The sequence below is a fragment of the Rhododendron vialii genome, chromosome 1a, assembly GCF_030253575.1.
Source record: "Rhododendron vialii isolate Sample 1 chromosome 1a, ASM3025357v1".
NCBI classification, from domain to species: domain Eukaryota; kingdom Viridiplantae; phylum Streptophyta; class Magnoliopsida; order Ericales; family Ericaceae; genus Rhododendron; species Rhododendron vialii.
In genome coordinates this window covers 33,313,336-33,338,059 of record NC_080557.1, presented here as the reverse complement: position 1 = coordinate 33,338,059, position 24,724 = coordinate 33,313,336, and the positions used below count along the sequence as shown (strand labels likewise).

The 24,724-nt window shown below is 36.7% G+C and overlaps 3 protein-coding genes across 6 annotated transcripts; 2 read left to right on the top strand and 1 right to left on the bottom strand.

The window, feature by feature from the left end:
• Positions 1 to 4,842: 4,842 nt before the first annotated feature.
• Positions 4,843 to 7,608, top strand: LOC131315216 (abscisic acid receptor PYL5-like). The gene is made up of 3 exons (XM_058344380.1): positions 4,843 to 5,384; positions 6,305 to 6,523; positions 6,989 to 7,608. Exons 1-3 carry the CDS (start codon positions 5,286 to 5,288, stop codon positions 7,205 to 7,207), a joined length of 537 nt encoding a protein of 178 aa, XP_058200363.1. The 5' UTR covers positions 4,843 to 5,285; the 3' UTR covers positions 7,208 to 7,608.
• A 1,225-nt stretch (positions 7,609 to 8,833) lies between these two features.
• Positions 8,834 to 15,167, bottom strand: LOC131315091 (rhodanese-like domain-containing protein 4, chloroplastic). Of its 2 annotated transcripts, XM_058344271.1 has the most exons (8): positions 14,256 to 15,167; positions 12,033 to 12,135; positions 11,851 to 11,937; positions 11,036 to 11,110; positions 10,855 to 10,929; positions 10,079 to 10,159; positions 9,734 to 9,943; positions 8,834 to 9,171 (listed from the first exon to the last, which is right to left on the bottom strand). In XM_058344271.1, exons 1-8 carry the CDS (start codon positions 14,906 to 14,908, stop codon positions 9,124 to 9,126), a joined length of 1,332 nt encoding a protein of 443 aa, XP_058200254.1. In that variant the 5' UTR covers positions 14,909 to 15,167; the 3' UTR covers positions 8,834 to 9,123. The 2 variants fall into 2 exon arrangements, with proteins under 2 accessions (XP_058200254.1, XP_058200176.1); XM_058344193.1 differs by having other exon boundaries at positions 8,834 to 9,943; positions 14,256 to 15,078.
• Positions 15,168 to 18,161: 2,994 nt separating this feature from the next.
• Positions 18,162 to 23,200, top strand: LOC131298030 (histone H3-like centromeric protein CENH3). 3 transcript variants are annotated; one of them, XM_058323314.1, is made up of 7 exons: positions 18,162 to 18,532; positions 18,694 to 18,716; positions 19,191 to 19,227; positions 19,365 to 19,480; positions 21,069 to 21,143; positions 22,011 to 22,086; positions 22,784 to 23,200. In XM_058323314.1, exons 1-7 carry the CDS (start codon positions 18,478 to 18,480, stop codon positions 22,837 to 22,839), a joined length of 438 nt encoding a protein of 145 aa, XP_058179297.1. In that variant the 5' UTR covers positions 18,162 to 18,477; the 3' UTR covers positions 22,840 to 23,200. The 3 variants fall into 3 exon arrangements, with proteins under 3 accessions (XP_058179297.1, XP_058179280.1, XP_058179289.1); XM_058323297.1 differs by having other exon boundaries at positions 18,688 to 18,716; XM_058323306.1 differs by having other exon boundaries at positions 18,164 to 18,532; positions 18,691 to 18,716.
• The last annotated feature ends 1,524 nt before the right edge of the window (positions 23,201 to 24,724 follow it).

Sequence of the window (24,724 nt, the reverse complement as noted above, 5' to 3'; positions counted from 1 at the left end):
GAAGATCTTACTATTCTGATCATATTATTCTAAAAAGACATAATCAAATTTTGTCTCTAAAACTCTCATAATCATGTTTCTACTTCATAGAATTGCAAATTGGTAATTGAAATTTTTTATTTAATCAAAACGTTGCCGTTTTGTGGGTGTGGGCAGGTTTTGTGGGTGTGGGCAGGGGCTCCTGCGCCCCTGGGGCAGCAGAGCCCCCGGGTCCCATATGCAGTGTCATGGCTTATATGGGTTTGAGTTTTGGAGGGTCGACTCTTAAGCAAAGTGGAAAACAAAATGCGGAAGCAACTAGCTCACAATTCATTGGAGGGTGATTAAGATGCAATAAGTATTTTCAAAAACACGAAAAAAAAATGTATGGCAGTTATGCAAAATATTACAATTCAAATTATAATTTTCTTGACTTTTTTTTATAAAGTAATGCTAAGTAAACACAAACAAAAGTACACAAACTCTCATAAAAATGTGTCTAGAGCTATTTGAAGCACGTGGAAACATACACCTTCCCCTCCCCCCTCCATATACCTCTGACCATGCATACACATTGGGCGATTCTAGAAGCATTCCTGTCCGGATATGGACACTCTTGTCAGTGACAATAACATTTTTGCTCGTTATATTAGTATAATTAAGAAATGCATAATAATGACAAATGCTTGGCAATACCCATAAATTTCCACCAATGATATGTTCAAACCCACAACATTTCACTGAAAATAACTTTTGGATTCTGGCCAACTGGAATAACCTCATTGGGTATTGATGCTACAGTCCCAATAAATAACAAAAATGCTCAAGCAATCTCTATTGGTTTGGAAGAAAAAAGATGAAGTTTTTTTATTTATGGGTAAATTTCACTAACCTCCCCTGAGGTTTCTGACAAATGCATAAACTTCCCCTCAACTTTTTGAAATATCACTGCCCTCCCTTCCTTTTTAAACTATTCTCCACACTCCCCCTTCTGTTAAGTTAACGTTGAATTTCTGATAGAAAAGTATGACATCACCATTTAAACTTTGATTTATGCCAAGATTACCCTTGCAAACATACCAACTACACATCCAAGACGTAAACAACCTTTTTTTCATTTCTCTTTTCTCCCTTCCCATGTATATCTCATACTTTTAATAAAATTATTATGTAACTCCATATATGCAAGTAAAATAAAAAGTTCATGTTTGTTTAAAAATTTTGTGAAGTTGCATAGTTTTAGAAAACATAAGTATTTTTTTCCGATAACTTCACAAATAAAAATTAGTTCCTTTATTTGTATTTTAGATATTGAGGAAAAATATTTTTGTTCACATAAATACTAATTGGATGTCTCTTGGAAAGCTGGAAGCTAGCTTAGGCCCTATTCCACTAACTAAAATAAGTTTTTTTTAAATAAATATTTATTTTTTGAATTAAAAGTTATATATTATGAGAGAACGACATGTCTCATAAAGAGGGAAATAAATACTTAAAAAATAAAAATCTTAACGAAATGGGGCCTTAACATTTTTTAACAGTAGAATATATCATAACGATAGCTTGTTTTCAATCAATTTGATATTTTAACAACTTGCTAAAGTGATATTTTACATTCAAAAATTTATGATTTCGATAGATATTTACCGAGCATTGACATTTATATTTTCGGTGGATTTTGGGTAGTAGAGATAAGTGTCTTACTTTTTTTTAAACATAGTTAGCTGACTTTTTTTAGAATAAGTGTCTTATAATTACAATCCATCTCAACATTGCTTAGCTTAGTATTGATGTTAGTGGAATAGGCTTTGAAATGGGATGTTTGGGGTTTGAGTTTATAAATAGATTTTGAATTCCCCTCAATTGTTAACTTACTTTTAACTTTCCTCTAACCCCCACTAATATATATCATCTACTAAGAAAAAACGTAGTTTACCCAAAAAGTAATACTCATCCCGTCCCATAATTTTGGTCTCTTACAAAAGTCCGTGCAATTTTTAAACTTTGAAATAATGTATTTACTAAAATAAATTTTTGATTTTTTTACATCATTCAAAAAAAAATTCGTGATCTATCAAACAAGATCCGTATTGCACAAAAAAATTTCAGTAAGTACATTATTTGTAAGCTTAAAAGTTGCACATAGTTTCATATGGACCAAAATTATGGGACAGATGGAGTAAGAAATATAGAAAATAGAAAATATTTTACAGTAATTAGCCTTCATGGAGTTTAAAGCACTATAGTTAAATAGAGTGTTGCGTAGAGTGTACGTCAAAAAATGGTTAGTTATAGAATCAAAAAGTAGAATTTGGAATTAGCTTGGTAGAGTTTTATAACAAGCCTATATTTACATGTAATCCCTCCGTACCAAAATGTTTGTCCGGTCAGCAAAACGAGAACTCAAAAATAATGCATTTCTTTCAAGAAAAAAATCAAATTTTTTTCATAAATTTAAAGAGCTCATCGATATCTAGTAAATTCTTTAAAAAAAAAAATTGGAGTTTTTCTTGCAAAAATTGTATTATTTTTACGTTCTCGTTTTGCGGACTAGACAAACATTATGGGATGGAGGGAGTATATGTTTTGCACTGGATTTTATATTCCAATAATCCAATCTATATATTAGTGTATTTGGCTATATAAAGTTGACGTGTTTGGTTTTTTGAAGTAGCGTGCTTGGTTACATCTATAGCAGGATAAAAGTGATATCGAATAAACAAGTCAATGTTTTCTGTTAGAAGGGTAATTTTGTCATTTAATCACTGAACTTAACACCATCTTGAACTGGATAACAGGAGGGGGGGAGTCTTGATAGTGTCAGCAAAAGCAAGGGAAGGCAGTGACATTTCAGAAACTTGGAGGGAGGTTTCTGTTTTTGTCAGAAACCTCAAGGGAGCTCAGTGAAATTTGCCCTTTATTTATTTACGAGGCACGCTTATCAATGAAAGCAACTCAACTTTATTTTTATCAAATTTATGCGTCTACAATACTCTAGAAACTCCTACAATGAACTGCACACCTAATTTAATTGTATATTAGCTCATTTGGTCATAGTTTTTTTTTTTTTTATGACTCATGTGTCTAGATCAGTTTACACGTTCCTCCATTAACCTTTATGTCTTAATTTTAACTGTCAATTTACTTAAAGCCCAATTAAAATTAGAACAAACCTCCTTATGCGCTGACCCCAAAGAAATTGACAGTACTCGAAATGTTTCGAACTTGAAATCCGAAAGGGGAAATAAATCCCAATTTCTAGGCTGGCCTTTGGGGGGTTTTTTTTTTGCCAAGTGCCCTTTCGGGGTTCTCATAGTTGACATCTAAAATCAATCAATCAATTAAACATAAATAAAATAACCAATGGGCGGTGCATTTGATGTTAAGTGGGTCCATATACAGCATGTACCAACGACCATTATCCCCACAATATAAGTGTATGCGGTCTATAATTATTAAACATTATGTGGAGATAATTTTGTTTAAAAGGGGCATGTCTCGAATAACTACGGGCTATATTTTAATGACCTCGTTTGTAATTTTTTTTTTTGTATCCAGAGTCTAGGAAAAAAATAGTGTTTGGTAATTACCCATCACATTACTTATTATGACTGAAAAATACTAGCAGTCCTCAATAGATAGTAGCGTTATAATCCAGCAAAATGTATAAAAATCTATGAAAATATAAATATGTGACTTTTAAATTGCAATATTTGATTTTTCAAGAAGAATAAGGGTCTATGGTAATTGAGTTAGCTGCTAATTTTTAATCGATGATTTGTAGGTCAAACCGTATAATGTACATTAACAAATAGAAAATTCTCGAAATTACTAAAAATCAGTGCATGGGACTGTATTAGGCTTAAACAATATAGTGTTAAAAAAAATTAGTCAATGCCCTTAGGGCACCAAGTAGCAACGCCCAAGAGATAGATTACTCCATCATTAGTGGACAATATTTTTTTTCCCAATAAAAAAAGAAAGTAAAGACAAGCTTATTTCAAATTGGTAAGTAATATTACACAAATGAAATGAATATGCTATAGACTGTTCTAGATATCTGCCGGGGACATTGTCTTCAACGCAAGATATAAGAATTGAAACCTCACTTAAGATCCTCACAGGAAGTGATCATTTGAATATCAATCCTCTTCTTATGAGGAATTCTTTACTTAGATTAAGTGTGGACCTCGTAGATTCCGATCGAATTTTGATAATTCGAACCGTTCAATATGATTAATTTATGATTTTAAGGGTACCTGAAAGAAATTAGCAAAAAATATGACTGGAAAGTGCTTTATTCGAGTAGTTTTTATTAAACGGTTCAATAAAAAACTGCTCAAAACAAGTACTTCCCGATCATATATTTTTGCTGATTTCTCTCAGGGGACCCTTAGAATCATATTCTGTACACATTGAATGGTTCAGATCATTAGAATTCGATCGGAAAAAGGAAGTCTGCACTTAAGGTCCTCACAAGAAGTGATTTTTTGACGATCGAATTTTGATGATCCGAGCCGCTCAATGTGTTCAGAACGTGATTTTATAGGTCCCTTTTGAGAAATCGGCAAAAAAAAATGATCGGAAAGGGCTTGATTTGAGCAGTTTTTTTATTGTACCGTTCAATAAAAAATTGTTCAAATGAAGCCCTTCCCGATTCTTTTTTTTTGCTGATTTCTGGCGATTACTCTTGAAATCACGTTTTGATCACATTGAGTGGTTCGGATCATCGAAATTCGATCGAAAAAAGAGAAAAATGAGGAAGTCCGCATTTTAACTTAAATGAGAACGTTCTTGTTTGAAACGGACTTCCTTATTTAAACCGTTGAATATATGTTATGGCCCCAAGGCGTCATACGAACTGAGAATAATGCTTTAATTCAGCCCCACTAAATAGTAACTATATAGACTTGAACTCCAAAGTATAGCCGGAGAAGAGAAATTTGAGTAACCCTTTCAGCCAACCACTTTGTGGTAAATTTTCCTCAACTTGTTTACATAATTACATTGTCCAATAGGTGCTGTCGCCAAGTGAACCGGTTTCCAGGTCGACCGCAGATTTGGAACCAACCGGGTTTGGGGGCATCAAACACCATGCAGGTGCAGTGCCCAATTTCTTTTTTCTTTGCAAAAAGTTAAGACTCTGAACTGAACTGAACTCAACCACGGAGAGAGAGAGAGAGAGAGAGAGGGAGAGAGAGAGATTATTACTGGATTATATCAGAAACGAGAGAAGGAAGCTAGTCTGAGGTGGTGGTTGTTTGTAATTGAGTTTGGATTGATTGTGTTGGAGTAAGAGAAGAATAATGGAAGGAGAGCACATAAGGAGGCACCACAAGCACGAGCCCAAAGACAACCAGTGCACTTCCGTTCTCGTCAAGCACATCAAAGCCCCCGTTGATCTCGTACTCTCTCTCTCTCTCTCTCTCTCTCTCTCTCTCTTGAGAAATTGAGTTGGTATTTGATTTCTTTTTGGTTTAATTTGCCATGGTGTTTGTCTGGATTTGAGTTCTGAGACTTTGGTTTGTGAATTTAGAGGCTTGTCTTCTGTTTCGAGTTCTATTTCGGATGGAAAATCGTTTTCTCTTGTTTGGTGTGAAAGAAAACTGAGGGGAGAATAACAACAAAACGAAGAATTAAATTAGCACAGTGAATTTTCCTATACACTTTCTTCGAAATTTGTTTTTCCTCTCCTTTCCTCAAGTTCCAAACGGGGCCGAGTGCTATTTACGAACGAAACTGCACAACACAGGATTCACTAGTTTGGTTTTTTTTCTTCTTTTCAGATGTTTTCTAGGCTACTAAAGGAAGGGATGATCATTTACAGTTTGATAACAGTTTGGTTCGCTTGTTTGATTTCCTTTTTCAGTGCAGATGTGAGAAGAAAAAAAGTTGGATTTGGGTACATTTTGTTTTGGTATTTTTTGTGTGTTTTGAGTTCTGAGACGTCGTTTGGTGAATTCAAAGACTCTGTGTATTGTGTTCTGATTTTGAGTTTCTTTTCGGACTACTGTTATCCTATTATCTTTTTTGAAATATGATTGGGTTTATTTGTGTTTATGTATTTGGTCGCCAAAAAATTTCAGGGAAAGTAACGAAGTTAGAAGCGAGAACTGCAAAACGCAGAATTGATGTGTTCTTTTTACCTGAGAGGAAGATGTTTATTTAGCGTTGGTCTACCTCTATAACCTTTGCTAACCCCTGATATCGAAAGCCTTGATTGATGCTGAGGGACTCTATGAACTGTTTTCTGTTTTCTCATTATTTTTACTTAAAAGGTTGAGCTGCGCTTCTTTCGCTTAATGAATTATTGTGATTTTGTTAGGTTTGGTCATTGGTGAGGAGCTTCGATCAGCCACAGAAGTATAAGCCGTTTGTGAGCCGATGTATCGTGCAGCAAGGTGACCTTAAGATTGGGAGTCTGAGACAGGTGAATGTGAAATCGGGACTTCCGGCCACTATGAGCACTGAAAGGCTCGAACTGCTTGATGATGAAGAACACATCCTCGGTATCAGGATTATTGGTGGTGATCACAGGCTGAAGGTACATTTACTGTTGTCTCATTCCCTGATTTCCTCTCTAGTTCATCCCGGCTAATATACAGGATTGTTCAGCTCTAAAACACCCTTATTTTTGCTGCTGTTGAGGGGCAATTATTTAACATTTCGAAACATTGGGTTGTTTCAACGCCTGTTTGAAAAATCCGATGACAATTTCGTAGAGCTCAAAATTGTTTCAACGCCTGTTGAAAAATCTGATGACAATTTCGTAGAGCTCAAAATTCATTTGTATGTTTCCGAAACCTTTTTTTGTTTTGTTTCCTAGCTGACTGAAACAATGTACCGAAACGAAATTATGTGTATCACATCATTGCTGTTTTTTCTGTCCCTTATACCAAATTCCTCCAATCATGGAGCGCTCCAGAAACTTTTTTGCTTTCTACTTGGGTAAATGCAGTTTCTCCAGAAACATTCAAATCTTGGTTTCTTTTGTTTCTTGATTCTGCAGAACTATTCTTCGATCATCACTGTTCACCCAGAGATAACTGAAGGAAGGCCGGGGACCGTAGTGATAGAGTCATTTGTAGTCGACGTGCCCAATGGAAACACAAACGATGAGACATGCTACTTTGTTAAGGCCCTCATCAACTGCAACCTCAAATCTTTGGCTGAAGTCTCTGAGAGAATGGCCATCCAGATCCGGGGAGGACCCACAGTGCGAGTCTGACTGGCGGGGTGGCAGGATTTTTAAAGAATTGTGATGGCTGTTGGTAAAAAATCCTGATTCAGTCACCCACAAGCTTTGTAGAGATTGGTTGGAGCAGGTCTTTCTCTTCCACTTTCGCACAAGTTTTGTATGGAGTCTTGCTCTTAGAGTAGACATTATCATCCTCTTTTCAATTTTAGTTTTGTCCTTGTTTGCTTCTCTTAAAGTGCTGCTCTTACTATTCGGTGAACTCTACGTATAAGAGAACTTTGTTCTCTTCCACTGGAATGTTCTTGGGTTTCGAGCATGGACTTCTGTAAGTTGTAGTGGTGTAAAAAATGTAAATATACGCGAAAAATGTGTTGTCGAGTTTGGATTTTCACGTTTGTGGTGGAAATGGACTTGTGGGGATGTGTTTCTTAGTTCCTGAATCCTGCATATGCTCTACAAGTCATCTGTGCATTTTGCATATAGTTATTGATTTTCTTCTTCTGTCAGTAACCAATCCTAGTGTTTGATAGGTCCATGATCCAAATTCAGTCAAAGGAGATGTTCTGATCATGGGTTGGAAAGCGATTTTTTCAAGTAAAAGAAGTAAAAAAAAAACTCCTTCGCGTCACTACGTTCTTAGTGGCTAGGTTTAGAAATCTTGTTCTTCAATATTGGCTCCGCAAAATCCTGGTCTATCCAAGTTTTTTGGGAAAGTTGACTTCATATGAAGAAACAAGCCAAAGAGATGAAGGGTATATAGCCTTGAAAAATCCAAACAAAGACAGACCCAACAAATCCATACAGGACTACTGGAGTAGCTAAAACCCAGAACAACTAACACAGACCTGAAGTTATTAGCACAGATGGCCACTTGACCACATGGAGCGAGATCAATTGATAACTGAATTTTGATACAATTATCTCCTCAAACCTTCTTATTTTCCAGTTTCTCGGGTGAATATTGAACAATAATCACCAAGTCATGTTACAGCTTAATCATTGCTGATTGCAGCATTTGCTGGTTCAGTTGGATAGATAGAGTTCTTTATCCTGAAAATGAAGATGTTCTTGGTGCAGAAAACACACCACAACAAGGTACTCATTATTTGCTGGGAACTGTCAAAATAGATCACAATCACTAAACCGGAACCAGTCATTTTTCCTTGATTCTCTCGCATCTTTGGAGGCCAAACACGTGATTCCTCCAATGTCTTTGCAGAATTATGCCTCTTCTAACTGCTACTATCTTAGTATTTCTTATTTCTGATCGAACCTTTGGTGCCAAGAATGGTTTTAGTTGGAGACAAAATCTAGATGGTTGAAATTTTTGCATGGGAGGGTTAATGTGGTTTTTGTGAAAAAAATCAAAGCTGGATCAGCAAGACGCGTGGCTTGGTGTACAGTACTGTAAGGCTCAGCACTCCATGAATCATAATGACCTGCTCCACATGCGATCGCATTTAGTTTCTTTCTTTTTTCTGGTATGCCAATTTGCGGGAAGAAGGAATTTACATAAATTCAGCCTAATGCCAAGAACGTACTCTGCCCTTCGAACTTCGAACATCAAAATCAATACGAGAAGGGAGAGGGGAGGGGAGGGGAGGCCGAGGCAATTTATGCATAATAACAACAGTGCTCTTTAAATGAACAATAATCTGAGTTCAACTGAGGGTACTTCATGATTAACATGTCGCAAAATTTTCTCTTTTATTGTATATTACACCCCACATAACCCTGGAAGTATTTCTATTAATACTAAAAGTTGAGCCAGTAGAACAACCACCTTTACATAAGAAACATACTAGAATGAGTAGCACAAGAAATACAAAAAAAATAAGATTGTGGCAAACTAGGAACTATTTGAACTCGTAAGCCAAAAAATTATACTGAGGAGGAGCATACATTACAACTCATGGTACCTGAGACTTCAATTTCAAGTTGCATCTCTATGGCTGCGTGGGGGTGGGAGATGTTGGAGGCTTCAAATCTGGATACTGCAACCAAAGAGGTAAGAGAGAGAAAAAACAGTTACTCGACACTACTACCCCCAAAAAATAGAAGAACTGTATAATCACAGGAAAATTATACAGGAACTATACAAACTGATACGGCAGATGTGAGTTTTAACGTTTGCTATTTGAGACCAAAAGACCCACCAAGACAGCCCATTGTTTAGAAAATGCCACGGCCACATCATTCTCATTGTACTTGCTACATAAGAACTCTGCAGAACAGCATTTTCCAAAGAAAAACAGAAAAAGAAAGAAAGAAAGGGTATGGAGAGAGATTAATGAAGAGCGAAAGAAAAAGCATTGGAAACATAAGATCAAAATAGAAATTCTCGATGTATTTAATGTATAAAAAACTCTGCAGGAATTCATTTTTCCCACAAAAGAAAGAAAGACCATGGCGAAAGATTCTGAGGAAAGGCAAGAAGATAACAAAGCGAACTCTTTGGATTCCCTGCCATTTTTCTGTCCCTTGAACCATAAATCCATGATAAGGGTACCAAAAACAGCATATAAAGGCTACTATGAGGGTGAAAACGAGAATTACAAATGGGTATGGCGAGAGTGGTCTTGAATTTCCAGGAAGTGATTCTGCTTTGACTTCTTCCTTGGAGACTGAATTGATTTTGGGAGCAGGTTCAGCAGCTGCTTCTACTTTCGGTAAGGACCCATCAGTGAGGGTAGGGCTTGCCTCCTCCACAGGTCCCGGAAGAGCCTTGCTAATATTAAGGGCTGGTAGAAGGGCCCTCCCAATTTGCTGGGTTTTAGAAAAAGAAAATCGGTGTTTAGGATATTAGATCATGGACTATTATAGTAATTATCATAAATTCCAAATGGAAAGTCAAATACATTTGAAACGGTCCATTGCTGAGAGTCAGGACTTCGTGAGTACCTTTATATCATCTCCAAGTTCTTTGGGGGCAACTTTGGTTGTCAATAACTCATCAACTTGTTGCAAAGTTTGCTTCCGGTCCTGTCATGGAAAATGGAAGTGACCTAATCTTTCTACTCACAAAGTACACTTCGAACTGTTTGCCAATATTTGGCAAATCGCTTCTCAGAAACAGTGTTTTTTGAAACAATAATGCTCATCATTTCACTTCATATTCATTTTCATAATTGCCAAACATTTCAACCATAACAACCAACAATACTTTCACAATCTGATCACTGAACAGTAATGCAAAATTTACATGATTAGCACTTCAAATATACGTGATTATCTTGCGAATCCCCAGTCCCGGCGTGGATGGCCTGCCTTTGACCGAACCGGGGAGGGGAATAGTCGATGTGTGCGTAAGCTGGCCCAGACACCTTGATTGTCGAATCAAGAAAAGAAACAAACCAGTAGCGTATTCCACGACACAGACATTTATACTATATTACTATGAAAATAACTAGAGATGTATAGCATTGGCAAGTCTTGAGGAATTCTGGTTAGGTTTTCATCATCCAAACAATTTGAAATTTGCTCAAACTGTTGCTCTACATAGTGCATGAGTCACCCACTATGTGTGCATATGGGACCTGCACACGAGTGTGTGTGTGTGTGTGGAGAGAGAGAGAGAGAGAGAGAGAGAGAGAGATTTTTGTGTCCCAAAGATGAAAACCACTCCTCAAGCTCTATAGTGAAAACAGAAGAATAAAATTCTAATTAACTCAACAAACCTCTGCGAAAAGGAGCTTCTTGCTGATAACTTGAAGAAGTGCAACTGAGCCTAGAAGTTGGAGTATTGTTTCTACCTAAAAAGATATGGCAAAAACATCAACAACGAATTTGTCCAAAAAATTGCACAAGACTTAGAAAATGCATAATCTATAATGAAAGCCCGAGTCTCAAAATCTCAACCTCTGAAAATGCCAATAAACCTAATCCCGTAGCAGCAGCAATCCCAAGGGTAAGAGATAATGCATCAGAGCCCTCCTGAAAAATCAACATGTCGCAAACAATTAGCCAAAATGACTCCAGGAATCTGTCATTTGCATTTTGGTCGCATAGCTGAAAATATAGGATGTGTATCCACTGATGTATTTATTTCAACTGAAAAGAAAAAGCTAGATTTGTGCTTGTTTCAATGGTGAGGTGAGGAATCTTTTACATCATCTTTGATAAGAGATATGTCACTAATGTTGTGTTTGGTTTACTGGAATGGAATGCGCAGTCTCTCGGAATCCTAATTCTGAAGTCTGGTTCTTTCAATAAAATAACAGAATGCAACTAGAAATGGAATCATCAATCAGCATTTTAGGTGAAGGGCCATTCCATTGGCAGACCACAACACTATTCCATTCTTTTCCTAATCAATTCAGCGAACCAAAAACTACCTAAAAGAGTTTATTCTCCTGAATGCTAAACTTGGCATCCAAATCCTCTCATGCTGTTAAAGCTTTGACTGAAGGGTAACAGATTTCTCAAAGAGGGAAACAGTCAACTTGGTTCACTTCTCAAGGGATTGATAAATTCATACAATTACTACCTTATAATAATTATACTAATATACTTTCTCCAGTCTAAACAATCAACTGTAGTTCAACACTTCATTAACAATGGAAAATAACACTTGTTTCAAGATTATGGGATATGAAACTGGAAAACAATACTTGATTGCTGAAATGGAGAAAGAGGTCAGAGTGTTCAGGCAAATATGAGGGGAAAATACATACTCCGATTGCACCTCCAATTGCATCTGTCAAATTGCTCAAATCAAGACTCAATGTTTTCTGTGGTAGTATCCAAGGAAGACCACTATTCTGCAAACACAAAGATTCGTCTTGAAATTTCATCAAACCGAAAATATAACGAAATAAACTTGGATGCCAAGTAGGAAAATGAGAATGGTAATTACCATCCATCCGCGGGGCCCTTCTGCGCCATCTTTTATGGCATAAGCAGCTTTGAATCCATTAGAGGTGACGAGCTCTGCAACCAGTTCAGAGTTCCCATCGAATCTGGCTTCCATCACAAACTCACAGCATTAGTTGCATGTGTTAGCTAGCAGAAGGAAACCCGTAAAATATTTACACCATTCAATCGAAAAAAAGAAGAAGAAACCTATGATTATAAATAAAATAAAAGAAAGAATAAAAGAGGCAAGGAGGGAGAAAGGAAATGAATAACTAGATGGAAGAAGCTTCTTGTCAGGCTTGCCGCCTTGAGCACGTTGTTTGATGCCATTTTCAGTTGCATACGTTAGGACACTTGGAGCTCTGAATCTGTTCATGTAACTGCTCAGGTGTCCAAGTTTGTCATTCTAAGATTATTTCTCATTAATTAACCTTTGTTCTGCAGAATAAATAGCTTATGCTTTTGGTGCACGGAGAAGATCTGATGCAACTCAAACCTCTAATATCTTTTGATTTTCTTGTCTGGCGTTGAGGGAAAAAAAGAGGATAATTTCTCAAATGTTATCTAAAAATGAAGTATGGCTAATGTCTCTTAAGTTCAGGTATGTAAAATCTGGAATCTATTTCGTTTTCCCGCTCTCCTTTTGTATCTGTGCACTAACAAATTCTTATTTAACCAAAGATATTCCATAAAAATGAAAGATAATGCCCTTCGTAGGCTGCTAATGTTGGAACAGCATCCATGTGAGGAGACTCGATAACTTGAACCGCTGCTTATTGAGCTTCGTTAAGAAAACTCCCTTGACTTTGAAGTGGAAACATTGTCTGTACATCAGTTTCTCTTGAGGCATAACACCTTCAGAAATTTTTTGATCCGCCAAAAAAGTTCTTTTAAGTATAAACTGAAAAGGACTTCAATGTAGAACCCATGTTGGATGTGTCAATGGACATAACCTTTCTGTTCTAGTTATTGCTTAGTCTATTCCTTTTCATTCCATTGGACACTATGTGAGTGCTGTTGACACAGGGATTTTGTATCTCTCACCAAATTTGCATCATTGTCTAACCATTACCACAATAGGCATGGCTAAAGATGTTCTTCTTTTCCTCCTCAATTCTCGGTTTGATTTTAAATTCATATCCTAAATTTTCTCTTGATTTTCCGCTTTATCCTCACCTTAATTACACATAATGAATTACAAATTTCAATCCGTAATTCACCCAATTCACAATTTCTCCAAAAAAACAAACGACGACTTATTCTTTCAACTATGGTTTTCATCTTCCACCCAAATTCAATGATGCATAACTCATTTATCATATCATGCAACAAACTAACAATCTATGGGTTGATAGGTAACCTCACAATTATATCATATACAATGTCAACTTTCTTTGTCAGTGACACCTATTATTACACTGGGCAATCTATCTATCTATCTATCAATATAGTATAGAAATGTAGTTGAAGCCAAAAAGCTCCCAACCCTCAATCTTAAATTCTTAGAATTTAGAGTTTCGTTTTTTAAAAAAATGAAAGAGAGAAAAACGTGGGAGTGGAGGAGGGGAAGAGAGAGAAAAGGAGGGGGGAGGGGAACGTGGGAGTGAGAGAGAGAGAAACTTATGAAAAGTTATTCTATGCCCCAACAAGGTACTGTCACGTAGTACTCTAAATTCAATTTACACAACATATGTCATTTAGTGTACAGAATGAGACTAATGTTACCGTGCATCGAACATGAGACAAAAAAAAATTAGATTATATTTTTTATCACTAGAGTTGTACCCGTTCGATACACATGGTTGAAAAAAACTAATGTTAATTTTTTATCTCAAGCATTGAACGGGTACAATATTTGAATTTTTTTGTTACAAATTAATTTGATTTAGTTTTTTTCAAGTAATTTAATTTGATTTAATATTTGTTACAATCTGAGTCGTTCATTGTAGAGCATGGACAGTCCGGATTTGCCCAACACTCATGTTGTTCCTGAGGGATAGCACACACTCCGGGTTTCTTTTCTATCAACTAGCGTCGTTTTCGTTCGATGCACGAGACAAAATATTCGTGTGGCTCCGCTACAAAATATCGAACTCACACAAACGACGGTAGTACATATTATTGCACTGGGTAATTAACTACTGACAACTAACAAGTAAAATGCACAATGCATATTATTATATAGGGCAATTAACTACTAAAAAATTGTGGGTCGAAAACTTACTTGTCTAGAATGAACAATGTGGTTTTTTCTGGTTCCTTGAACTTCAAAGAAAGCTTCTTCAAGAACCCTACCTTATCCTCCCCTCGATACGCAACCCCCACCGGCCTCTTCTTTAAACCCCGGATATCTGGACTGCCCACTTGCCTCACCTCAACCGGTGGCCTTATATCAACCAACTGACAGGTGGAATCATCACCCAATTTTGTATAAGCATTTTTTGGAGACTCAACTCCCCATGGCTTAGGGCTACTGAAGACCTGAGACAAAACTAGGGGCACCCCTAAAAGGGCAACCCCACCTGCTATAACTAGAGGGTTCTCTACTCCAAAATTAATGATACTATCAATAAACCCACCAAAGTCAAACTCAGAAGATTCCACAGAAGGGGATGAGCTTGCTGATTGTTGAAGTGCTTCCTCGTATGTCAAAGCCCGAGCAAACCCAGAACTAAGAACTGAAGACAACAGCAATAGACCCCCATGAAGATTTCTGCTGAAATTCTTTGAGATTTTTTGTGGGTTGTGGCTAAAATTGACAGAAAGTGGGAATTTGATAGGAGAAGAGGTTGGGAGTGATGAGATTTTTCTGGGTTCTGTTCTTCTTTCAGAAAGAACAGATAGGGGTGTCAATCCTACTGCATTGAGGGCTTCCATAGCATAATCACAAAGACTGCTTCTGAGGTTTCAGAGTATTGGTAGAATTGCCTTAACCACCATTAGAGTTGGATGACTTGGATCTTTCTCTCTCTTTTTTTGGCAGTTACTGTTCAATGTGAAGGCGGCCTTATTTTCTTGAGTCCCGGTGCAATTTGGCTGGTAGTTTTGAGTGTGGGGAAGAGAGTCGTTGGCAGGAGGGATGAGCTTTTGGCCAGTTGTGGTGTGACACGTAGCTAGTGAAATCAGAGGTTTTGTTATCATGTTGGCATTGGATGGGGGTGGTGACTTTAGCTTGCTTTTGTGTGGTTGAGAAGATGTCTAAAGAAAGTTATCGAAGTAGTAGTACTAGTCGTAACATAGGCAACTATATGTACATGTCATGAAGTACACTAGCACATGCAACTTAAAACACATTAGTTAAGCTGCAAAATATTTTCTTTGTAATTTATATTAATCTACAAGAGAAATAAACACACTCTATAGGCTCATCGATTGCTACTTGAGATCAATTATAAACTTGAAGATCTTGAGTTTAATTACCATTAATAACTCCATGACCTATCTAAATCTTGTGATTAGTTCTACGGGTAAAAACTTTTACACTATCTTGGTCAGAAGATCAACTTTCATAAAATTGAAGTCATTTGTTTCAGACAATATGAACTATATACAAAAACGCTTGTCTAGCATCCTTCAAATCCACTGATTCAATGATTTGGGGCTTTACATGAGATGCTCAATCCACCACACCAAACTCGATAAGCATACGTACTAGTTTTTCATTTAGAAAATCAATCATAAGCTGGATTGTTGGAAATCTAGATGCTTGTCATGGCAGGTAGACTCTGATTAATTCGGCTATACATGCTTATTCTTGCAAACCCATTGCTTCCATAAATCTATCGTCAATGCTCTTGATAAAACTAACCATGATTTCGTAAGTGGCTCGAGGATCACAAGAAAATTCACTTAGTTAATTGTGAGAATATTGTGATCAAACGAAAAGACTTGGGACTGCGAGGTATTACATATATTGAGATGCTGAATGTTGACGTATGCCCCATTTGAATCGGAGATTGGAGAAGGAACACTATTCCTCAAGGCCCTCCAATGTTTGCACAGATCTAAAAAAGCTACTAGGAATGGTCCTATTGGCCATGGCCCCTTAGCCCCTTTGGATGGTGGGATAAAAAGGAGAGTCATTTCTTACTAAATTTGGGTGAGAGAAGAAATGGCCAATCAAAATATTTTATTTTTGTAGTTTTCTCTCCATTTCTCACCAAAATATTCAATCCAAATGAGTGATTTTGCTAGAAACCACAATCCTTTCTTTTCTTTTGTCATGAAATCACTCCATCCAAAGGGGTTAAGGGATCTAGTTGAGGGCTACCTTTGAATGAACTTAATTCAGGATTTGTGGTCAGCGAGTAGATGGGATTTCTCTAACCTCTGTTATTCCCCAAGATACCACACAGAAAATTGAGAGTGTCACGCTCCAGCAATCCAATCCCCAAGTTGACCTTAACGTGGGGAAACATTCTTTTGTACCTCTATTCCTAAGCATTTCAGGCCATTGGATTAAGTTAAAAAATTTAAATTCTTTAGAAGTTTCAAAGAATTCAATGTCCAGAAACATATCGGAACATGGATATACCAAATTTCCAGAACACTTGGCGGATAGTATTTTCAATTGTAAGAGTTGTTCAACTGTCAAAAATTAAGTTGCTGCCTCTCATGTTTTTGATATTTGGTCTTGAATCTGAAAATCTAATGCCAAGCCTAAAATTCAAAATTTCCTTTAGTTGAAGCGGTTGTTTAAGCACCAAAGGCAACCTTGACACTGGGCATATAACAACGTACAGATGACAACTGCCCAATCTCCTTCTTATAATGCCATTGAGAGAATGCTTCCTTAATTAAGACCCATCTCCTTAATTTCCAGCTCTCGAGTGATTTGAATGGCCTATTTAAAGAGTGGATCCGGGGTGCTGTAGTGCACCCGGCACTATACGTGTAGTGTGGTCAATCCGGCCGTCCATCTCGACAATAGACGGCTCAAATTTTCATCTGAACAATAGACGGCTAAGATTTATAGGAGTTCGGATTAAATCCGAGCCGTTCGTGCCTAGATGGATGACCGAATCGACCGCACTACACCGTGTAGTGCGACGGGTGCACTACAACCCCTCCCATTCCTTAAATAGTAGGTTTCTTCCGTTGGAAGACAATTTAAGTACTAGAAAAATAGAGTATATTTTTACTAGTGATTGTGGAGTATCAGAAAAATCAATGAACTTATTGGACGGGTTTATAAAATAAAGTTTCAATAGGACTGGTCCCGTTCCAGAACGGGTTTTAAGTCCTTATTTTTTAAGAAGACAATTTCAAACTCAAAAATTATAGGCTTATTTAAATCTAAAAATATGAAATATGGATCTTGTTGGAAAGTTTTCGATGAGATCTTTTATACGATGCAAAAAAATTTAAAAAATTATTTTTCATTTACATTATTTTTTAGTTTGAAAATGTGAAATAAGCTGCTTATTTTTTAAGAAAATTTCTGGAACGGGGGTATATAACTTGAAAAATCCTTGTTCGGTTACCATTTTAGTTTAGTTTTAGTTTAATTTTTCAATCATTACTCTATTTTTCAAATTATTACTTTCTCATCTCTCTTTATCTCTCTCCAATTATTACATATCTCTTCAATCATTATCCTATTTCTCTCTCCACCCACTACCAAAACTAAACAAAACAAAAACCTAGTAGTAATTTCCGTTTATTTCTTGGAAAGGTTAGGGCATGGGTACCGAAGAGAAATTGGGTCTTGAATTATGGCCTCCTTTCGGTTCCTCCGCCCTAACCTTAACCCATATAAATTGGGCCTTGAATTTACGGCCTTATTCTTTTTGGGGTTTCAAAATTTCTGTGCACGATTTCTAATAAATTTTTTCTATCCATCTATTTATTCGTTTTAGGTCTTTCATATACATCTATTTATTCGTTTTGGGGTTTCCAAATTCTTGTGCACAATCTCAAAATTCCTTATTCGTTTTAGGTCTTCCCTTCAGGTCCTCCGCCCTCGCCTTAAACCCATATAAATTGGGTCTTGAATTACGGCTTTAATCATTTTGGGATTTCAAAATTTCTACGCACCTTATTTATCTATCTTCCCTCATTGTTCTCAAAAACCTCTCTTAAAATCCGAACCGACCCAACCCAACAATTATGGACGCCCTTATGAATCTGGTTCCAAAACCCGAATTGAAAAATTCTCGCAAACGGCTTCGCTCCGTGTGTCTAGAAAAGCATAATCCCGTTGAAAAAATCGAAAGTAAAATCGAGCGGGAATTTTTTCTTCTTTTTTTTGGGCGCTTGGGAAATCTATTTTCTTGTGTTTTTCACAGACTGCTAACATACTCTTCGAAATTCGGGAAAAAAAAAACAGGAAGGCAGAGAAAAATCCCAAGATCTCTTCTGAATCTCTCAGTCTGAAAAATCCTCATTCAGATTAGAGACAAGAAGAACAAGTTTAATCAGTTTTTGAGGAGCATTTCGTTAAAACCATGACCAGGATCAAGCATGTGGCCCAACGGAAACCTAATCCCCGTCGTCCCTCCGGTACACCTCTCTCTCTCTCTCTCTCTCTCTCTCTCTCTCTCTCTCTCTCTCTCTACAACTCTGCTCTGTTCAAATTCCCGAGCATTTTGCCTGATTTCTCAAACCCTAACTCCAATATGTTTCTCTCTCTAAAACAACAACTAAATGGGCAGCAGCAGCAGCAGCAGCCGCTGGAACTAGTTCGGTACTCTCTCCCTCCCTCTCCCTCTCTATGCTTTTAATATCTAGCTGCATTTAATATCTATGTTTTCTCTTGTTTTACTTCACACAGCTTAACATAGCTATACCTTTAGTTGTGTGCGTGTATGAATGGGAACGTCTTTCAGCTTTATTAGGTCTAAAAGTGAAGGGGTCTGACCTTCTAAGACTATGAGAGTAGCTACAACTTAGGTTTTGATGAATGCACACTTCCATGTCGATATTCGGAGCTTTGTCATTATGGAATTAAACTGGCTATTTAATAGGAGTGTTTTGAAATCCATTAGTGTCCCCAATAATACCTATACAGCTCCAATTCACCTTCCACTCCAGTTGCAATACGGCTACGCGATTAGGAATTTGTTGAAATTGAACACTGGACCACTTCGTTTTATATCTACGTCTATCTATATTAGAGTCTCGATGTAATATTATTGTGCTGTTTTACCCTCTTTGGCAGACGCCTATGAGAAGAAGTCCGAGGGCTGCTCCTCCAAGTGAGTTCACATTTAGTCTTTCTTTTTTCGTTTGCTGTTACCCTGTGTATTTGTTCGAATTGGGGATGATGATGTAGTACTTATTTGCGCTGGTTGTAAGCTTCTTTTTTAGAATGATTTGGGCATTTGATGTTCAGGTTCAAGCCAGCAAACAAAGAGGAGAAAGCGCCCAGGTACAGCTGCTCTTCAGGAGATTCGGAGATTGCAGAAGTCAACACAACTTCTCATTCCAGCTGCTCCTTTCATTAGAAATGTGAGCTCTCTCTGTCTTTCTTGCGTTCTCCCTACACACACACACACACACACACACACACACACACATGTATGCATAGCATTCCAAGAACTTTAATGGAGGAGCAACATGCTCTTTTGGAGCATGTAATGTAATTTGGAATGCTGAAACTACCCTCTAAACTGCTTTAGTTTTTGATTTCTCAACCTCTTTCAAGCACTTCAGATTCTGATGCTTCGTTTTTTCATTCTTCATCTTCTTTCAATTGCATCAATTGTTTTTCACAGCAAAGCCACCAGGGGTGCATGCCTTATTATATACTTCTCTGTGTATATTCTTTTATCCGAACTGTGACCTCTCTAGCTATCTATATGTGTGCATGTGTCCGTTAAACAGAAGTCATCTGATTGTGAATTACATTAAGTAGATCAGTATTATGATTTATCCCATGTAATATTCAAATACAGCTATGTTCTGTTAGGTTTTTGTATTTCTTGTTCAGAGAAATGTTGAAATGAGATTTAATGCCATTCATGCTATCTCAGATTAACGTCCTTGAATTCTTGATATTGACTGCTAACAAGAGGACAATAAGATGTATTAGATAGAATGAGCGTGGTCTCACAACTAGTCCTATGAACTTAAGTTCATGTTATGGTTTGAGGCATCGAATCCCCAAAACCATTACCTTTAAGTACATGTTATTTCCTCCTTACGAATCCAGATGTTGATGTTACCATGTCAAATGCTTATGGTAAAGTAAAGTCCCTGAAGTAGATTCCAAAGTTCTTTTGTTTTATCAAAGTGACACCATTCTGATTTCCGTGTTTTAATTCAACAACTCCAAATTCCATGCCTCAATTAGATAGATGGAACTAATTTCAATGGAGACTACGCTTTTGGAAAATGCTAATGACCTTGTGATCCAAAATTTTGCGGATGTGCCCACTAGAATGGTACTAATATGCTTTGTTTATCTACCGTTTGAAAGAAAACTATATAGTAGCTATCCTGACAGATTCCTACTATTAACTTTATCAACTGGGTGGTGCTAATGCCAAAACTGTTTTTGTTAATGCCAAAAGTGTTGTGCATAAAAAGCTTGTACCATGTGCAAAGTACAAGACTTTTATGCACAATAGTTTTGGCATTAGCAAAAACAGTTTTGGCATTATCATTTCCCTATCAACTTATCATATTACTGTAAGGACGTTTCAGTGATAAGTAAGAGCTTACTGTTGTTAAGGGCACAAAAGGGACACAACCTTGTTCCTTAGGAGTATAGTGTGCACAACCTTTTTACTGCAAAAATTGCAAAGAGTGAGCTCAAGGAAAGGGGTGAACAATGAGCATTAGTGAATGAGGGTTTGCAGAATTCTTACACTTGTTACTGGTTGCTTGACTAATGCAGTTTCCCATAGGCTATAGCACCATACCAGGCAGATTGTTTCGAAGGATACCTGCTAGTGTGTGAATCGAATCTAATATGAAGATCTGAATTTTACTTGCAGATCCTTGCAAATTTTTTTGAGTTTGTTTACTTCATCCCATTTGATCTTAGTGCGAGATTTTATTTGATATAGACTACAATTCTCATCATTTATGGCAGGTGAAAGAGATTAGCAACTTTATGAATCCCGAAATCACTCGGTGGACAGCTGAAGCTTTAGTGGCGCTTCAGGAGGTATTGTACCCTTGTCTAATTCAGTGAGTGCATGGACGTGGAGTTTTCTTTGATTTTTGGTCAACTGATTATGATGGTTGGGACTTTGCCACAACATTATTAGTTTGCAATGAACTTGCTGTAATAGTTAGTTTCCTTAACTAATTGAGTGAGTGCATGGAGGTGGCAGATGCTATATGGTCATATAATGAAAGCATTTTGACGTGGAGCTGATCACACGAATCTGAAAGTTGAAACAGTGACGAATCAGTAATTAGTTTGGCATCAGAACGAGAAAACATGGAGAAACCATATGCCTACTTCAGTTATTACATATGGATCTGGATTGGAATTTTTTTATATTTCCTGTAACTCAATCAGTCAATCGTTGCATAGCAAAAATAAAAATAAAAATCAGTCAATCATTATTACAAATTATGTATGGCGCTGTTGTCGCTCAAACTGGTGTCTGTTCATAAAAATAAAGACATAACTTTATGTTTGTATCAACAACTTCTAGAGGCCGCCCATCATGATTCTTGGAACTAATCTAGCCATCAAGCGAGCTGTTCATTAGGTGTTTATTCTTGAACATGCTCTATCTCGTATTCCATAAAAACTGTTCGGCAGATAGAAAGACTCTAGATGCTTTATCAATTTGACAATATATGCACTCATCAATGTCATCATCTCAACTGAGCTTCAGTACAACTACTTCTAATTAGCTACAGCTACGCCTCTCTAGATTTCAATCGTTCAAGTGCCATTTCTTGGTTCAAATCCTTGCCTATTGTTTTGTAAGATCATCACAGTGAGTAGCTGATACAGATGCATGTTGTAGTTTTTATGCCTTAATGGGTTGTCACTTTTTGCTGCTCACTTTTGTAGGCAGCTGAGGATTATTTGGTTCATTTGTTTGAAGATGCAATGCTATGCGCCATCCATGCAAAACGTGTAACTCTTAGTAAGTGAGAAAATTGATAGGGATTATTTCAAGAATTAGTTTTATTATCCTCAAGTCTCATCTTTCATGTTCTTGTTTTTTTGTGGTTGGTGGCTATGTATGAAAGCATTTGTTCATTGGTCTTTAACACAAAAGAGAAAAACTGTTATTTAAATTTTGTATCCGTAGACCTGGTCTTGTGCAATGGTAAGCATAGAACCAGCGGTCAAACCCGAGAGCTGCCACTTTGGACGAATGATGCTTGACCCCTGGCATCCTTAATTAATGGGAGCCAACACTAGATACTACCTTTCCTAAGTTTTGGTATCTGATTGCTATATTAAACAACTCTATTATGAGTGCAAATGACTATAGCAGCTGATTTTCACTTTCAGAAATTTTGTTTGCCGCTATTTGCTCTCAACAATTACCCACTGTGATCGAAGTTTTACGTTTTCCATTTCATTATTATTTTGGTATTCTTAAATAAGGACGAGGGTATCACAGAAATGGTAAGGATAGCTCAGGGGATACCATTTGGACTCCTTAACCATTAACATTCACTTAGTACGGCACTGCAATACACGCAATGGTCACTGCTTATGTTTTAGATGTTTAAAGCTTTTATCAATGTTGCTGATTTGGCTCTTCTACTAGCTGTACATTGAGCTTCAAACCGTCTAAATTTGCATCTTTTTTCTTTCTTTCCCTTTTTCAGTGAAAAAGGACTGGGAGCTTGCGCGGCGGCTTGGAGGGAAAGGCCAACCATGGTGATACCATGAAACCAGTTACCCATGATAGCAGTGGTGATTTGACCAATTAATTGATCTGTCGTTTTGTTGTAGTAGGAAGTAGTCCTAACCATTTAGATACACCATATCTTGAGCTGTAGCTAGTCCAATAGTTCAGCAGCTGTGTAAAGAGCTTTGAATTCTTCTACATTGAGCTTATTCTCCTTTGTCAGACGGTTGCAATAGGATGCAGAAGATTTTTACGTAGCTGACAATTTGTATCATTCACCATATAATAGCGGTGAAGTGTATAGACTTGTTGGAATACTTATCTACTCATTCCAGTTGTTCTCCTGCTTCATGATAAGGGAAAAAACTAGTATTCCTCTGGAACGTTCAGAGTCTCTGTTGTTTTGTTAGTTTAACTGTTCATCGATTTTTATGGTTGAGTTTGTGGGTAGTGATGTTTGCTTTAGTGATTGCATTTGCAGGTAAACATTTTGGATATTTCGTTTAGAGTTCAAGTTCTGTATCTCTTGAGGGATGAAGAGGTGAACGCAACAAGTAAATAGAATTGGGTAAATTGCAATCACCTCTCTTGAGGATACTGACAATTTCACTGACCTCCACTGTTTTATCTGAAATTGCGCTGACGTCCCCTGTCAGACTTGGTAAGTATGATCCCGTTAACGGAAAATAGTAATAGTAAATGACGTTTTTGACTTTTCTGAATATGGAGCTTTATGTCTCTAAGGTCAAACAATCATATGATCTGCAAAAGTATTTTGTTGTCATCGACTATATGTCTAAGGTTTTTATCGTATATGGAATTAGGATTTGACTTTTTAAAAAGGAAATTGAAGATATAATAGTTGCTTGCATTGGAGGAAGATTGGTTAAGTTTTACTATCATTTTGGAAAGCATAACATATTGTAATTTATATTACCATTTAAATGATAGAAAGTCTATCCACACAGACTTTTTGCACAGATTGTGCACAGTTTTTTTTTTTTTTTGGGATTCATCACGGGTTCCACACAAATGATTCAAATCGTTCAGTAAATGTAAAATACTTTTTCAAGGGTTTTTATAAAAAATCAGCTCAATTCGATATCTATAGATGGTCGATCAAATCATTTAACTTTTCATTATCCAAAAATCTCAATAAAAAGTTTGTTGATTGGATCGAGAACATACAAGTATTGGATTGAGTTGATTTTTCACAACAACCTTGGAAAAAGTGTTGTACATTTATTGAGCGGCTCGGATCGTTTGTATGAGACTCGTGGTGGGCCCCGCAAAAAAAAATGTGCACAATCTGTGCGCTTTCATTTGTGTGTGTAGCAGCCTTCTTTAAATGACGATATGTGTGCTGGAAAATGTTTGGATCACTGTTCGGTGTTCTAACTCAACGTAATCAATTCTAGTACTTAGGCCCCGTTTCGGAACTAAAAATAAGTATTTATTTTTTAAGAAGGCAATTTCAAGTTAAAAAATAACGTGTTTAGGCAAATAATTTTTCGAGCAATATGGATCTTGTTTGATAGATCTTATCGAGATCTTTTATACGATGCAAAAACAAAAATAAAAAAATTATTTTTTATTTACATTATATTTTAGTTTGAAAATATGAAATAAGTACTTATTTTTTAAGAAGGTGTTCTGGAACGGGGCCTTAATATTTGAAACATCCAGTACATTATTGAATTAAAAACATGCTTCTTCTTTACTTTCGTTTCGTTTATTTTTAAATTATTATGGTTACCAAACATGCTTTTTGTTTTTATTTTTCAATAAATAAACAAAACTCGTTTCTTATTTTTTAAAAGCAAATGCAAAACAGTAAAAATCTGGCAACTTTACCAAATAGAGTTTTAAGTAAGTTTCTTTGAGTGTTTGGTTTGCAGTTTTGAGATAAAAAAGTTTT